The 17,880-nt window shown below is 36.4% G+C and overlaps 2 protein-coding genes across 2 annotated transcripts; one reads left to right on the forward strand and one right to left on the reverse strand.

Moving 5' to 3' along the window:
• The first annotated feature begins 428 nt into the window (after window positions 1–428).
• LOC115926887 lies at window positions 429–4,759 on the forward strand. Its single transcript, XM_030992488.1, has 2 exons — window positions 429–1,147; window positions 2,710–4,759. The coding sequence occupies exons 1-2, from the start codon at window positions 649–651 to the stop codon at window positions 3,330–3,332; spliced, it is 1,122 nt and encodes a 373-aa protein (XP_030848348.1). The 5' UTR covers window positions 429–648; the 3' UTR covers window positions 3,333–4,759.
• Window positions 4,760–5,130: 371 nt separating this feature from the next.
• Window positions 5,131–17,501, reverse strand: LOC115926888 (carboxypeptidase B-like). The gene is made up of 10 exons (XM_030992489.1): window positions 17,392–17,501; window positions 15,850–15,931; window positions 15,011–15,214; window positions 14,321–14,419; window positions 13,593–13,691; window positions 11,673–11,786; window positions 9,809–9,899; window positions 8,814–9,028; window positions 7,793–7,877; window positions 5,131–5,835 (listed from the first exon to the last, which is right to left on the reverse strand). The coding sequence occupies exons 1-10, from the start codon at window positions 17,454–17,456 to the stop codon at window positions 5,651–5,653; spliced, it is 1,239 nt and encodes a 412-aa protein (XP_030848349.1). The 5' UTR covers window positions 17,457–17,501; the 3' UTR covers window positions 5,131–5,650.
• Window positions 17,502–17,880: the final 379 nt, after the last annotated feature.

Here is a 17,880-nt window from a genome sequence, read left to right on the forward strand (position 1 = left end):
TAGACTTTGATGAACAATAGACCAAAGGGCTTGGCCTAAATTTTTATTAGACCAAATGACAATCAGGCGAAATGATTTGTATTATACCACATAGAGAATAGACGAGCTGGCTGTAGACCAAACGGCATTTCACTACTCGTGGTACCAAAATACTACACAACGGAAATATATCGCTTACGTAATTTGTCAATGTTCATTTGCATAACACTGTCAAGACACCATGAATATGACGGACACAGAAAGCGGACAAAATATACATTTCCACAGGTAGGCGAAGGAATATCCCTTCACTGATATTATGTAAAAAGGTGAATATGCATGTGACACCTGTTCTACACATTTTTACAAAATAGCAGTGAAGGGATGTTCCTTTGTCTACCTGAGGAACTGTATATTTTGTACGCTTTCTTTGTCAGTCATATTCAGAGTGAGATCACCGACGACGCAACAGGGTCAATAACGAAAATATACTGTTGCATAAACAAGATTAGCGATGTTGCGCAACATCCCCTGCTTTCACACAGTTAAGGACTTATAAACGTTGTACGCTCATCCATTGTGTGTTATACAACTGTAGAATTTGAGAGACGAGTTGACTATATTACCACAAATCGTTCTTTATCTATAAGAGATACAGTGTGACCAGCGATGTATTTCTTAGTCTTAATACTGTGTGTCGTGGTGATCAATGATGCCAGCCAGTATGACCCTCATCTTTACCCACCGACAGGGCCTTTCTTTGAGGGTTGGTACACCAGACTAACAGATACAGACAACGACAGATCATTTGGTGTCCTCTTTGGTCGTGTACTCCCGAGAAACAGCCAGTCGACATCAACATCGACATCAACATGGGACTCGAACCCGACTACCTACATCAGTCTGGTGTGCAGCAAAGGTCAAGGGTCACCCATGGTCGTCGTCCAGGCTTACCCTGATGAAGACGACATCGAGGTTACGGTGCGTGGTGGTCGACCGATAAACAAAGACCCCTCTCTGCAGGCACCATCTTACTTCGAGTACGTTGTACGTCCGTATGGATTCTACAACGTAACTCCTAACTCGACTGTTTTTAGTTTCACCATTGATGGGGTGACGTTTGCAGGAAACTTTACCAGACCTCTACTGTGGGATTCGACTGGGCAAGGTGAGCTTTCACAGATTCGGCTAATTGGTTATCTTTTCGTGATTTTTTTTTTTTTTTTTAAAGCAAGGAAATAACAGGAGAATCGTGATATGATAAGATTTTTTAAAAATTAAGGAAAAAGATTTGAAAAAATAAAATAATGAAAATGCAGCACATAACATGGATACAAATAAAAACTAAAGCGGTTTCAACTATAAGTTATTGCAAGTGAAAACTACATTCACGAAAATGTATAGTTAGTTTACAATTCCTTTTTGCCACCCGATATTCGCTTTCCTTGTTGACATAGGAACTTTAAAGCCTTGAAAATTGGGAGATTTATTCTGAAATTTACAAATGTAATATAGTTACTTCAATGTAAGAAACAATTATTATACAAGTGTATTTTTTTGATAACCAAATATGACACAACAAGTAGAGGGATTGAGAGTTGTATTACTTTTTGTTTGTTCCATGAAGTTGTTTATTTATCAAAACAGCAGTAGAACAAATCAAAACAAAATTAAAACAAATTAATCATTCAGATGTTAATCAATTACAAGGCAAAACTAAATTTTCTTTTTCATCCAAAACAATATACAAAAAAACAATATTCAAAATGTACATACCATTCTACACCAAAAAACAACAACACGTACATAACATGACAATAATCTTGCAGTATATTATTATTACCCAGTGGCGCAGCGTGGGTTCCGTCATGGGAGACCAGTCTTTGGTCTACTAGATCAGCGTTTGTCAAACCCATATTTAGTCACGGTACCCTTTTAGAAGTTGAAAATTTTCGCATCATCCCAATCCAAAATTCAGCAAAAAGGTTTTGTTTTCAATCCCTCCTATAGACGTACGGACACATTTTCGTGTGTGGGCCGTGAGGGCCTTTTGCCAGAAAATGTTCTATTCTGATTTGAAATATTGCGAGCGAGCGAGAAAAAAATATCACTTTGGTTAAAGATACTTTGTCCCTTTTGCAGCCAATATCAAATTATGTAGAACTTTGCAGTAATTATGAATATGTCACGTATGTCCTATCTGTGAAATCCAAACGTTAGTAATGTCCTACATGTAGTATTCATATTATGCAAGGAAACCTGTTGACTTTCTAGACTTCCCTGTCAGTCACTATTGAGGGACTGACTGACATCTTTTGTTCTCTGGTAATAACATACATAAAATGAGCTGTGAAGGGTACACATGAGCATTATTTTGTCTACATCAATAACCCACTTCTTGTAATGGCAAAAATTAAGACGAAAAATTGAATGAAATGCCCGGCCCTCACTCCGGGAACGGAGGGACCGCATGCGTGTTCCCAACATCTCCGGCTCGTAACAAAAGAAAAAGATCTACCCGTATTGACTTTACACACCGGACTTATGCTGAAAGGAGGGGGGTGCTGGGAACACGCATAGGCGTACCCTAAATAACACTAAGTGGGTGGAGGGGGTGGAGGGCGGGATAAAATGAAACAAAACAAAAATAATCAATACCCGCCCCCTCATGCTGCTCTTTAGGCCGCATCCATAGTAGGAAATCTCATTTTGTATTTTGTGTATGTTTAGGTCCAGAAGGCTGGCTTACTGACCTGCCGATGTTACCCATCCATTGGTTCGTCTACAGCCTTGGGACCCCAGGAAGCTATACATGGAACCAATCAGGACGAGTCATATCAGGCAAGGCTCATGCTCATCAGGAGAAGAACTGGGGACAGGGATTCCCGGCAGGTTGGATGTGGACCCAAGCATACAATCGTACCGCAAACGCAACATTCGCGGGAACCTTTGGAGTCGTGTCCTTTAATCCGGTTATCAGAGGCCCTGCCCATCTCTTCGGCTACAGAAATTTTGCGCGAAATCTTCGTCTTGATTTCAGGCCAGACAACTCGTTTACTACTCAGGACCGGCGTCCTTGTGAGGGTAAGGCTACAGTGAACATCTACAGTCTACTTCACACCGTGGAGTTAACAATGAGTGCTCCGGTAGAGACCTTTCAGAAGTGTCTACGTGGTCCAGTGGAATCAGGCTTCCAGTACAACTTGGTAGAGACGTATGTGGCCACCATACGGGTAGTTATCAAGAAACTTGGATTTAGGGGTTTTAGTGTAATTGAAGATCAGATATTCTATGGAGCGGCGTATGAGTTCGGTAGAGAGTACCTTTGTCCTCAGAATCCGTGCACTGATTGATTTCTTTAGCAGTCGTCTGATGTATGAGAATTCTTAGTCCACTGACATGACTGTGACATATGATATTCATGATACTGGGCAGCTTTAAGGGAAAGAAAAACGATCTTTACATATATGTTTGTTATTTTCGAGCCAATCTTGAGCTCTGGTATGGGAATCCTATTTTGACAGAAAATTGCTATGATTTATTCTTGATTTGTTTATCCTGCAGTAGAGTGGTTGTTTGGAACAGTGAAATTAATACAAACGCACAAAAACTTACCTAAAGGGCATTATCTTCGATAAAAACCACATCTCCCATTTGCACATAGTGACCTGTGTTAAGCACGTGTCGGGCCTACTTACCCAGATTCCTTAACTTTCCATGCTCATTTCCTAGCCACTAAACATTTTCTACCAAAATTGTTCGGCACTCGTCATTTATTTTTAATCTTGAACATTCAGTGTCAGTTTCATTGGATTCTGTAAGAATGTATTTTCTATATTTACCAGAACTCAAGTTTATCTTTAATTGACATGGAGGTACATAGTAATTTTCTTTTTATTTAGTTGATGTTGTTACTTTGGCAGTCTGTCTGTTTAACTTACTATATGGCAAAGGAGTTCCTTTTTAATGTTCACGAAAATGTTAATTGTTAAATAAAGTTGGAATAACAACCCTCCAAATATTAAATACCTTTATTTGGATATTGTGAAATAGTAAAGAAACTTCATACTTCTACGATTGCCCTTTGTTTTACGAGTTGGTCGTATGCATATGGATGTACGTGCCATGCACTTGTAGAGTATAATTTTATATCCTTGCCTTTTTGGTACCATATTTATGAGATGAGATTTCATGATTGGCTACACACAGGTCAATTTAGGTAACTTGGTCAAAATCCACTTGAATCTACTGAGAAGGTGGGTAAAGGATTGAAAAACAAGCAAGAAAGGGTGTTTATTTATCATATTTGGTTATAAAATCATGTTCAGGTTCAATTTCTTGGAATATTTTCGATCGCATATGACCACTTATCGATTTATCATCCATGGCAGAAACATCTCTGGAGAAGCATAGTTGTCTTGCCTGGTTCATAAGCCTATATGTGAGGGAGAACCTCTTGGACATGTTGGATGAAGTTCATACCTAAATCATCAGGAATTGATACAGTTTCACGTCCAGTGGAGTAAACCACTTCTGCTATGACCTCTAGGACAAGCCAATCCCATCTCCACGTGAAAAGCAGTGCTTACATTATCTGAATATCATTCCGGCCCTAACCATCAAAATACCCCCTTGAATATGGTATGGTGAGAAGCCAGCACGATTACTCTATATACAGGTGCATTTACATTTTTACCTGTGGCCAATTTCGTCCACTTTCAAGGCTCATGATAAACTTGCTATTGTTATTATTATTTGTATCTTCATAATAACTATTACAATTATTATAATTATTATCATTGTTGTTATGATGATGATGACTACTATTAATTATTATTTTAAAGGGGGTCGAGTTTTGGTCATAGGTATTCATGGGTTCCGTGATCCGGTGATATCATCTATTAATTTGAGATCCGTATTGTATTGTTAAATTGGCATTTTGGGTTTGTGGTATATTTTCTTTCTACCTGATATGTGCGGTTTCGAATGCTTTTCACCGTACTCATCAGTTGGTGGTAAATTAGAATTACTTATGATTAAAAGTCTGTGGGAATTATATAACAATGTCTTTTGCATTTATTTCGTCTCTACTAGAATCCAATATTCCACATATCACAACAGGTAGAATGAAATGAAATTTAACTACAGTAGTGATGCAGATATATTTTTATTGTATTTATTCGTGTTTTACAATATGCACAGTATAAACCGCATGAAGCATATGACATAAACATTTGTGTTTCATTAATTGTTTCATCACAATCTATTGCTTTTATAGTATCTATAACAAGTGTTTGGACATAGATACTGAAGGATACGATCCACTTGGTCCCTCCTAGTTAACCATTAACTTAGAACCAAGTTTACAGACATGTAAATCACGAAGTAGATTCCTTCAGACGAACCGTCAATCGTGGATTTCTTTTTCATTGCTAGTCTTATTTCAGTATGTCTACATCACAATTCGTAAACTGGGTTTGGATTTCAAAAAGAAAGAAGAGTTTTTCTATGTTCAAAATGAATGTCAAATGGTTAACATATAAGCTACTTAACATTATATGAATTTTAGATGTTCGTAAGGTTAATATTAGGTTCATGAACTTTGATTTCATTTCATGCTTCGAATCAATCAGGAATCATATGATGAATGTCGGGAAGGAAATCAAATACTTTAGTTGGCTTTGACGTACTCGAGAAGGGCCATGACTCCTGCATATGTCTCCTCACCAGTGGGGATGATCTGGCTCTCGGGAAGCTGGAAGCCGTACCTTCCTGTATCCCTCAGCTCCACCACGTAGGAGTACTTGGCTCCCAATGTACCATGACCCCAGTCAACACTGCAACCATCCGCAGCATCTACAATCATGATCATAATTACGATATAATAATGATCATTGATACAGCCAGGGAGACGTTCCCCATCCCCGAGAATATTTGATAACCCTTTTTTTACAGCCTTTATAGTTGTCAATGATGTTGTTCTTGTTTCGCTTCTCAGATAGTGACGTCAGAGCATCTTATGCCCCATCTAAGATCCACCTATAAGTGATAATCAGTGGCTAATGCCCGCTGGCTTCTGCTAAACTGTCGGGTAAAGCCGACCATAGCTGCACAGTTTCTTAAAGGGAACCAAAACTTTCATACTAAGTTACTTTTATTGTAAAGTTTAAGATATTTGAAAAATATGAGTGAAAATTTGAACAAAATCGGGCAAGGAATAAGATTTTATTCAAATCTTTTAAACTTTACAATAAAAGTAACTTAGTATGAAGGTTTTGGTTCCCTTTAACGGAGCCTTCCAGTGTCATATTTAAGGGGGAGGGAGCTTGAAGACATGTCCAGATCGGGATAAGTTTCAGGGTTTCAGTTACTCATTACGTACAGACATGAAAGAATGAAAACTAAACGAAATGTTTAAAGGTTCTAATTTTAAACCTCACATACAATTTCAAAAACTGAGTTATTGTTTTCCCGGGCTCCACATCAAAATGAATAATCTAAATCCATATAGGACTACATGTATGACATATGTTCCATGGACAACCCGTCAATTACCCCCCCCCCCCAAACCCCGATGACAATAACCCCAGACAAATACCTCTTCTTTGTGAACTACCCGATAATTTATTTTTCTTCAGGGGATAAAGGCACTTATCAGAAGTGAAAATCAGAGTACTTATCAGATTTGAAAGCGGCAATCGATGTAGAAAGGCAATTTTTCAAAAGAAGAAACGGACACTTACCTTATGTTTATTTAGATATCCTAATTTATATACATACCTGCATTAATCTTCATAATACAAGCTTTGCTTTTTAGTAGATCCCCTACTTTATTAAGCTTTTTCATTGTAAGTATTTTACTTTTGATTGTATCTTTTATTATAACTATCACCATGTACATTTTGTTCCTTTATTGTATGATAAACTATAATTATTAGTATGTATACTTTGTTCAATTATGTTATTTTCGATGAAGTGGAAATAAATTAACTTAACTTGAAACTTGAAACAATTACTACAAAAAGCACTAGTCAGATTTGAAAAGAGAACTTTGAGGTGAAGGACATTTATCAGAAGAGGAAACAAGCGCTTATCAGAAGTGAAAGGACAGAAAAAAAAGACACTTTTGGGGTACATGAAAATGTGGGGGCACTGCGGCCCCCTTCCTTCTGTAGCTAGGGGGTAACCTTTCAATTTTCCTTGGGGGGGGGGGGCGGGGTAATTGTCAAGGTGGTAGTTGTCACAGACATTTTGAAAGCGTTGTTTATTCCGAATAATGTTATACAGGGTGGCCCAAAACCAAAGCAACACTTAAGATCTGCTATTGAAACGACATCACTGACACCGTGTCATTTTTAATAAGGTATCAAATTCTCTTCCGAGTAAAATTTTGAAAAAGGCGTTTTTCTTCTACGGCTGTTTGTGTGAGGCAATTTCGTTCTTTTGCTTCTTTTGCAACTGTAGTGATGCTTGAAGAAGTGAGAAATTTGCGCATGGCGCCTTCCCGTTCAATCTTCAATGACTGATCTAGTTTTTGGCTCACAAAAAAAAAAAAAAAAAAAATGGCTAACCCAAAATTGATGATCTAGGAAGATAATTTTCTACCCAATAACACCAAACCAATGACACTGTGCAATATAAATCTAGATTAATGGTAGTAGTTTCATTATTGCGTTAGTATTGAGATGGGTGAAGGAGTCGAGCGACCAACAAGTAGGGAGGTGTGGGAGGGGTCTTCCCCTAGGTTAGGGACTTCTTAAACTTTAACAAACTTAAACTATGTTTGGTTTGATAGGGCTGAAGAGCAACTTACAAAGTGTCTGTGCTGAAGGTCCATATGTGTAGCTAGTCCCATGCACACTCTGCAGAGCAGCACATGCTTGTTTGGCACCTTCGACCTATTCATTACAAACATATATTAAAGCAAACTTTTTGAATAAAATATCTTGAAATGTTAAGTTCGACAATAAATAATGAGAGAAGTTGGGAAGAAAAACAGTCGAATGGTATCAACTAGCTTTTATAAGTTGTATCGAAGCAATTCCACGGAAAATGTTCACTTGCTGAAATTCATGACTATAAAAAGTCTGGAAATACTACGATAAACAAACAAAAGAGCTTTGAAAGGTCTTTGATTTGATGGGTATATCAATAGGTTTAAAAATATTTGGGTATGATTTTTTGATAAATAATAATAATAATAATAATAATAATAATAGTGGGTTCTTGTATAGCGCTCATGTCAGTCAGATTTGACCCTCCTGGCGCTCCCGATTATTACACTGGCTTTAGCACGGCTACCAAACGGCGCTCTAGCATTTCAGATTCAACAGCGCTCGTCTTTGCTATTAATACGTGTATCATTTAACACATTTTGTGTTATTTGTGTTGATCTGTTAGCTCTGTTAAAGGGATATTTGAGTATTGATATAGAGGGCGATAAAATATTATTTCGTTGTGAGATAATGAAAAACTGAGTGTCAAATTTGAAAGAGCATACAATTTAAATGACAAAATCATCTTTGATCAAAATCGGTCTTGACCATCGACTGCGAAAAATTGCATTCCGATCGTATTTTGCCCAAATACACATGATATATTCCCGGGGTAACTCAGCTAAAACTACAGTAGTAATAACGGCAGGGTCCTCTGGAAGAACAGTTTTAATACTTCCGAGGCTACCGTTGGTAAACAAGACATAATATCCCTAATAAAATAATAGTAATAACAATACCCGGCTCCAATCTCTGTCCCTCACCCAGACAAATTACATAAAAACAATATTTGATTCAATCAAGGGTCACAAATCATGATGGAAAAAGAAAGCAGCTTACTTGGTCCGCATATTGTGATGGTTTGGTTGCTCGATAAGACCACGGAGAAAGCCACAGCTGGGAGTAGGAGTGGAAGTCGATAAACAATGATATTGTGTTGCCCTGGTTCTTGAGATTCAACAGAAACTCAGTAGTCTGGGAGACTTCCGGTTCAGTATTGTAGTTTGTTCCTCGATATGTATCGGAGCACGCACTCCCACTGGATCCAGATCCCCCTGCATCAATGACAAGAAAAAAAAAACTTTTTAAAGTAAACCTCTAGGTTAGCTCAAAACAAAGATACCTGACTGTACTTATATCTAAATTAGGTCTAAGAGAAAGACGAATTATTGTGATAGTTGTGAAAAATATGCGCTCTATCATAATTATTTGTCATTCTTGTGGAAGAGTATTATAATAGGAATCGCTCCTTAAAAATATTGCTCTTCAAATGCCCTTATATTCGAAACATTACTAGAAAGACTTTCAAAGAATTATAATCGATGGGCTCTTGAAACCTGTAGCAGTATTAAAAGCAATATTTTTATCAAATAGATAGGAATTTGGCCGAAAGCATTTCGAATCGGGATGTCAGACCAAATTTGCCAACAGATTTGTCAACATTCTGATATTCACACCCGGTCTCCAGATTTTGAAGTTTAGCGACAGAAGTTCAAAACTTCTCATCCAACAAATGAAAAACAAAATCATCAATGTTGGTGATGTTCCGACAAATTTACCAAAATTCTATTTTAGTCAAAGACAAAATCCTGAATGGGAGTGTAACTCATACATACATCCTACTTATATGGGCTCCTCTGCTGAAATTTATTTCATGATATTTAACCGTAAAATAATTCTTATCTTGTTACTTAGTTTTAATCATCGTTTTAAAAACTTAGGCCTACTATTGTTATAATCTAAATAGTCATGTTCATCAGTTTTGCATGGCAATTTTGTCCTCCCGCACAATTGAGAAAAGCTATTATGTGTACAAAAGAAATAATGATAATTACCGTTCCACTTGTATTGGTAATTGCGGTTGGGGTCCACACCCATGCATACAGAGCCAACGTTGTTGCTTCGTGTCTTCCTCCACATTCGGTTCTGTATAAAGATGGAAAGGAATATAACATGTTAGTTGGGCCGTCGGGGAGATACTAAAGTAAGGAGAAATAAGGAGATGGTGGGCGCGTGTGTGTGGGGGGGGGGGGGGGGATGAGCAAGTAAGAATTGAAATGTTTTGCCCAATAGGAAGAGAATGACTTTGAATAATTTTCACCATACGTTAGTTGTGTATTATTAAAAACGGATAGGCTGTCTTCCTAAGTTCCACTTTTGCAGACGCAAAATATAGCCATTTTTAAACGCTGACCTTTCATTTGAAACCCTGCATCTTATCAAGCAACAGTAGATGGTGCATCTCACGTGGTAATGCATAAGCATCGATCCTTTAAATTAAGGTGGGTTTACACTTTAATTTTCACTTGACTAGTTCCTTAAAACGAATCAACAACTAAAAAGTTTTTTTGTTGCACCAAACAGTGGTACTCTTAAATCCAAAGAGGTCACGACTTCCGTGATTTTGTTTAATCTTTAGGGGGTGATAATCAAATAATTGAGCCATTTAATCGTTTGAAAGACGAAGTGTTCATGCGGTCTTACACATTATTTTATTCATGCAGTGCATGTATTATTATGTTCTTTAAACGTGACATAGATCCACCAGGCACCATCAGTACGTCACTATCGATAAGTAGAATCAGCAGAAGGATAACAAAACTTATAGGGACCCTGATGATTTGATAACATTTTGGTGTCAAAACATATTAATAAGTTGAATCTAATGGGAAATTTTTTACCATAAATTAATATAGCCCGAGTTAATCAAGACGAAAATGAATAGGTCAATTTTTAATTTGCAAAATAAACTATATTTGAATTAAAGTATGAAAGAATGTAAGAATAATCTTCAAAACAGTAAAGCCTGGCGCACAGTACACGATTATCCTGCGATTCGATGTTCGTAAAAGGGGTGGTTTTATTAGTTATGGAAACCTAAACAATCACTTTCCTTCTGATTTAGGTTATAAATATAAACAACCGGAATTTTAATTTATTCAACTCTCCTAGTCAGAATAAAAGCTGAATCGGCTTCAAATTGTAGACAATCACACTACTGGTCTGACGTCACTGGGATTCTAAGCCGATTTAGCCCCCCCCCCCCCCCCCCTCCTAGGGAGGATGGAATCCTTTGAAATTTAGATTTTATTAATCATATGAATATTCAGATCCTCGGTCATTAAAGTCTTACAAGTCTGAATGTTTATTTAAAATGCTGTCACAAATTCTTCCCGAATGGGATCGTAGTCAGATCGCGAAGTGTGCAGTGGGTCTGAGATAAAGACTACATAATTCCATAATACGATGAATCACTTCGTTAGATTTTCCATAAATAGATAAGGACATCAATTAATTAAAAAAAGACAATCAATTAAATCATATACAGCAATCAGTCAATCGAAAGATCAATCAAAGCATTACAAATAATTTTTTAAAACATCATTACATAGTTTTTATTCAATTTTCACTGTCAAAAGTATTGTTAGAAGGCAAATTTCGTTTTAAAGAGATAACTGTTTTTGGAGGACAAAAATGCACCTCCAAAACATAACGACCCGTTGAGCATTTTTTCCGGTGGGGGGGGGGGGGACTTTGATTTTATTTTTTGCTCATTATATATTTTGTTGTGCCCCCTCCCCTTCCATGCAGAGAATCCGGGATTACGCTAATGCGAGCTTGTCATCAATTCTTTTTTTTTAAACATCCCCCATAACAAAAAAAGTCCGATTGGGAACATGAAGATAGTTCAATACTTACGTCGGTATGAGTGTAAACATATCCATCGACGTTGAGTGACGGCACGATGTAGATGTCGAACTCTTTGAGGAGGTTTGTTTCTTGCGAATTACCATTAGCAAGATTTGTCAACAGCTAGCCACGGTTGACGGCAAGGGGTGAAGAGTTGTAACATGTTAACGAATAATTATCTTCTTGATTTCATTTAATTATTTATCTCTTTCATAGCGAATGTGGTGAGCAATTGAATTGGAGTTCGCAAATGTAAAAAGACAACATCTTAAGGTTTCAGTTGCTCCAAGTCATAAATTACTCTAGCAAATTGCCTCTCACATCAGCAAATATAATTAAACAAGTACATATATATATATATATACATAATGAAAGTTTATACAATGTACATGCAGCAATGGAAACACCCATCTGAAAGTTAACTTGGGGTCGGGCGACCTTAAGTCGACCGACCCTGAGTCGACTTCTGAACTTGGAAAAATTCATGCAGGATATTACGTTGTTTTGTATGGTAGTAACGCACAGTCATAAACTGTGGAGTGGACTTCTGGATGTCGTATTTTTAAAAATTATTATTAATGTTAGTGGAATAAACAATTTAATAACCACAATAGTATACCTTTAATGCAATGTCTAAATCAAAATTATTGCTCTTGATGATTCAACAATCACAGGGAGGATTTTTGTTTATTAGAACAGCCACCGTTTTTTGTTGTTATTGTTTTAGTTTTTAGGCGTGTGTCATTCTATTATCAATATTTACACGAATGACGTTCTGAATAGTCTCATTCAAAGGCTGAAGAAAAGAGCTTTAAACAAAAATGAATTTTGTCGGTATAATTCTCAAGCCAATACTCCCCCTCCATTCTTCTTTCTCTCTCCTCTCACACTTTCTCTTACTGGCTGTGCAACGAGGGAGCGATGTGAAATACATGGTATAGTATGGGGGGGGGGGGGTTGCTTGCGGCGCGTGTATGCTCTTATTAGCGAATGGAGCAAGTGAAGCGCGCGGAGCGGAGTATGTAGCCAGTGCTACTATATGGCTGCACTGTATACAGTCTATCAGAATACACATGTGATAATCATTGTGAATCAGCCCTCAATGTTGAAAGATGACGGTTTCAAGCTACGAATGAAGGTATTATTGGCAGCACAAAAAGGTTAATGCCCTTTGATGTCAATTTGTTGACTTTAAGATATCCTTTCCTTATATCTAATGTCTGGCAAAGTGGTTTCAATCGTCAATAGTAAATAATCAACCTCCAAAATATTATGAAAATGATATTAAAATGGGCTTTGATTTCATGCACTGTTCACACTGAGTTGCTTTTGAGGTCAGTATTAGTCGACTTCAAGACACCTTATACATTGTAGTATCTGGTAAGTTGGTAACCCAAGGTTGAATCTGAAATTTGTATTTTCCCTCAAGAAAATTTCCGAACATACATACAACCTATATATAATTAATGCAAATATGTTTCTATACAACACTTAAATGAAAAAAAAATCTATTACGTCATCAATAACGAAGAAAATGAAAGTTTATGAAATTGTATGTACTGGGCAAATGGGAGGGGAGCTCGCAAGATACGTCACAGTGTTGCAAATTTGTGTTTAATTGATCGCAACTTCAAAAAATCAAAAAAATCAACAACAACAAAAAAAAATCATAATTTCCTCATTTTAAATGAAATTTGCTCAAACGTTCACTGACCTGTTCTTCGCAATCTTCTGCTTTTATTAAAACAAACTTAATATCGGGGTGGACTTCCCCTTTGATAATAGATCGCACTCAATTTTTTCTTCTCCGCAATATATACTATGTAAAAGTTGTAAACAATCTCGAAACTCTGTAAAGTGCATAAAGCTAAACCAGTTTCGATGTAAGGCACAACTGAATGAGTAAATCAATTTTAAAAGTAGACTAACCTCGTTTGTCATATACATAAGAGTAGCTGGAGAAACCCATTCACGAGCATGAATACCGCCTTGGAAGTAGACTACGTTCCTTCCAGAGCCAGTGCTAATCTGTGAAAAGGTTGATATTGTGTACTCACTAATTTATTGGATTTTCTGTTCCAAACAAAGTCCTATTTCTGTTGGACAATTGCCTATTTATTGTGATATTGAACTTGTCACAAAATTATTGAGGGGATTTAGGCTTACCCTATACATAACCCCTTAACCCCTTAACCCCTTCTGATGGGTTTATTATCATTAGTTTCGAACTTCTGCGTAACCTTTTTACGGCGTGAATCTGACACAAAAGAACCGCCGAAGTTCACAGAGCCAAATAAACCTTCTAAAAAAATATGGACCAGCGAATCTAGACCTGAGTGATGATGCTAGCGGATAAACCATTCGTTTATATTCAAGCGAAGTAAAGTCACACACGTGATATAACATACATGTATGAATCATGTGATTTTTTTAATTTATTTATATTTTATTTATTTCGTTTTATTTAAACAGGGTAGCCCCATCAGTAGTTAAATTACTGTCATACTTGGGGGCCCCGCATAACATAAAAATACATATAAAGACATACATATACATGAAAACAGCATTACATGGTAAATAGTAAACATGATATACCAGAAAGAATACAGATTAAATTTCAAAAATTTCAAATGTAAATGTGAATGAAAAATAAATACCTTGAGCGCGTTGATAGCACGGTTCTCTGAAGATGTAGCAATTTGGAACTGCTGTGCGCTAGAGAACTGACTAGCCATGTCTTTCACCCATTGTTGTATCTGGCGTGAGGGGGGGGGGGGGGGGGGGAGAGAGAGAGAGAGAGAGAGAGAGGGAGTGGATGCTCTTTAAACTTGGAATGCAAATCGCAGCATTATTCAGATTCCTGTATATTCCTTTTTTTCAAATCTGTTCACACTTTGCGATAATTGAGATGTTGTCGAATGCAATGCGACCATAATTATGTCCAGTATTTGTATTTTTTTCTACCATTTGTCTTTGTTTTGCTGAGGTTTAGCGTATACCTCTATTTTTGCTTTGCTTGTATTTTTGTATAATCCTATTATGGTAGGATTTGATTTGAATACATTATTTTGAAAGTCATTATGAATATACAAATTTATTTTGTTGATATGAAAATGAAATCAGACTAATGTCATTTGATATTGCAAGGCAATTATGACTTTAAATCGTGTAAAGTAAATAATAAGACGAAAGGCTTGAATTGATCAGAGGCAGGAAATGAACGTTAGTAAAATAATCCATTTCATTCATTTATATGTGCTTATTCAACCGTGATATGTCCATGTACACTTACATAAAGCACGTATCTTTAGATACAAAAGATTATGAGTTTAGTTTATGATATATACCGCATCGTAATCGTTGTATTGATCATAGCTGAATCCAGCAGTTGGCAGAACGTCGCTCTCGTTATCGATGAGGGTTTGGACGTCCTCGACCATGACATGGTAGTCGATATTCTTGGAGTCTAGGAGATACTTCAAACCGCCTACCAGGTTTGGTGCCATCATAACATCGGTGTAAGCATTGGGAACGTGAGCCCAGAAGTCGTACTAAATATAACAGAGTAAAGTGAGAGTAGAAGTGGACATTTCGTTCTATCAAATTAAAAGAAATAAAGAAAAAATACGTCTCTTATCAAACTTTAGATCTTCCATTGGGGGGGGGGGTACAATTTTTAGGACTGGGGCTCATGATATTTCACCAATTATACTTAAGGAAATAATGTTTAGGATTCTTAATAAAATTTCCTCACTAGAGCAGGACAGAGCAACACCCTAAAAATGCATTTGTACAACTGTACGGTTATTATTATTATTTCGCACCACGTTAATACTGACTTGGCATTCACAGAACCTTCTCATATATAATTCGGGAGATAGGATCATGAACTTTTAATGACCTGGTGAGGTATATAAACGGTAGATCAAAATAGGGCAAGTGTTCAGCTTTTAAAGATAAAACTAGAGATCGTGTCTTCATTGAAAGTCGAAATCCACTAACCTTAAACCTCCATCAACCGTCATAAAAAACATCAAGGTTAATATCTTTATTGTAATTATCATTGATAATATCATCGATAATATCATTGTTATCATCATCATCATCATCATCATCATCATCATCATTATAAACCAATAAACTGGCACTCTACCGCATTGCAATATTAACAGACGGTAAGAATTACCTTCGCATCCACTGACTCGGCTAAGTGGTGAACGTAGTCATTCTGGATTGTGCCTTTGGGTTCGATGCGAAGAGTTTGGTAGCTGAGTTAATGAAAATGATATGATTATATCAATCATCTTTATTTCAGAGGAAAAAAATCAAAGAAGTTACAGGAAAAATGATTTGGTCCTCTGCTTGAAGAAGAGGAATATTTCTCATCAAATGATAATAAGCAGGGTCAGAGATACAATTACAAATACAAAAACAAATAGAGTAACAAACATAACGTAACAAATACAAAAACAAGAAACAAAAAATAATAAGAAAATCGATAATGTAGCAATTATAGCATAATGTGAATGTCACACTAAAATTATGCAACGTCAATACATAAGTATACTAAAAGTTTGATAAAAAAAAAACGAAGCAATTCGCCTAGTGGACACTACTTAGAGTTGGGATTTTTAAATGAATGTTAAATATAAACTTATCTTTTATAAATAGAAATAAAACAATTAATTCCCTTTAAGATGCTATGCAACTGTAATCATACCATTTACAATTGAGTGAGCATAGCCATTTTACAATAATTGAGTCTTTGAAAGAAAATGCAATAATAGGGCATCTGGCCATTCAAAATGGTGATGAGCATTTACAACTTGTACAGTCAAAGATAGGAGAATCATCTTTACCGTGATTGTAAAAACCATATAGCCCTGAGACTACAGCTGACATCCAGAGCTCAATCTTCCTATTTTGTTTTCCATCCTAAGCTTTCATTGCTTAATCAGTGTCTTACAGATGCACTTTTTTAAAATCTACATTTGAATAGCTGTCTGCTCTATTTTTTGAATTTTCTTTATCAGACTTTCTTACGGTAAGATGAATTTGCCCATCCAAGTGTTAAAGTTCAAATCTTGATCTTAATTGATTACGTGTTGGTAGATATTGATTTTCGTTTAATTTGATATATGTATATCATCGTATTTTATTGACGGTTTATATGAAATTCCTTAACAATGAAGAGTGTCCACTTTATTTCTTTTGCTGACTATATATTAACAATCAAGTAAGTACCATGCGTGGACACTGTATGGTTTCAGTTATAATAATCATTAACAAGAAGAGAATTTGAAGACATAAACTATTATTTATAAAAGGCGAGAGGAAATACACAAGGAAGAGTGGGAGAGGGAATATGCAAATGGGTAAAGCGATAATGAAAATGTATGGGGACAGAAAACGTGAATTTACACAACTAAATGGAAAATTCAAGAGAGTAAAACAACAGGGAAATTAATAAGAGCTGATACTGATGTAAAATATCTTCTACATATTAAACACAACCGGAAAACCGAATATAACCTGAGGCAATTTCAATAGTTTTGTGCGGGAATTACTTAGAGATTGCCTTTGGGTTATTTCTCCCAAGTTTTATTTCGTGTTATAGGTGTAAAAAGGGCCTCATGGAAGACCACTATAATTGGTGAAATGTGCCACCCTGTGTCAATATCAGACATAAATGAATAAATAAATATGATGAGATGGAGAATAGACTCACCCATCATAGCGAACCTTCTCGGCTACAGCTACAGCGATCAGTAGAGAGAGAATAAAGAGCTTCATGATGAAGTTTCAGTCTTGACGGACATCGATGATGACGAAGAGATAAGTGAGGGGTAAGACCACTTCTGGTCCTGTTTATAGTTTCTCCAAGCCCAGAGTACGGGGGTCCCGTTCCTATAATTAAGTGAATTCTTATGTATTAATAATTATGTAGGCCTCTGTCAATATTTGATTTTGAGTTTATGTGCGTATTATCTACGTGGTGGTTATATTTTATGGTCAGCCTAGTACTAATACGAACTCTGTGAATTTATGTTTCTCATTTCATTAAAGGCCAATATGCAACGTAATAAGATATTAGGCAAAAAACCCAACTTCTTTCAATATTTACATTGATATTTTCCATCTCAGCAAATAATGATAATGTTTACTCAACTCCAAAATGTCTAATTGAATAATTATAGCAGGTATTATATAGTTGCAA

The sequence above is a fragment of the Strongylocentrotus purpuratus genome, unplaced genomic scaffold (assembly GCF_000002235.5).
Source record: "Strongylocentrotus purpuratus isolate Spur 01 unplaced genomic scaffold, Spur_5.0 spur5_scaffold_2, whole genome shotgun sequence".
Taxonomy (NCBI): Eukaryota; Metazoa; Echinodermata; class Echinoidea; order Camarodonta; family Strongylocentrotidae; genus Strongylocentrotus; species Strongylocentrotus purpuratus.

Bases quoted from the DNA above. Each gene is read 5' to 3' on its own strand.
- LOC115926887 (XM_030992488.1), top strand. From the start codon at position 649: ATGTATTTCTTAGTCTTAATACTGTGTGTCGTGGTGATCAATGATGCC. The intron at 1,148-2,709 runs GTGAGCTTTCAC...GTGTATGTTTAG, and splicing joins GTGGGATTCGACTGGGCAAG to GTCCAGAAGGCTGGCTTACT.
- LOC115926888 (XM_030992489.1), bottom strand. From the start codon at position 17,456: ATGAAGCTCTTTATTCTCTCTCTACTGATCGCTGTAGCTGTAGCCGAG. The intron at 11,787-13,592 runs GTTAGTCTACTT...AACCGTGGCTAG, and splicing joins TTATGTATATGACAAACGAG to CTGTTGACAAATCTTGCTAA. The intron at 5,836-7,792 runs GTAAGTTGCTCT...TCATGATTGTAG, and splicing joins ACCTTCAGCACAGACACTTT to ATGCTGCGGATGGTTGCAGT.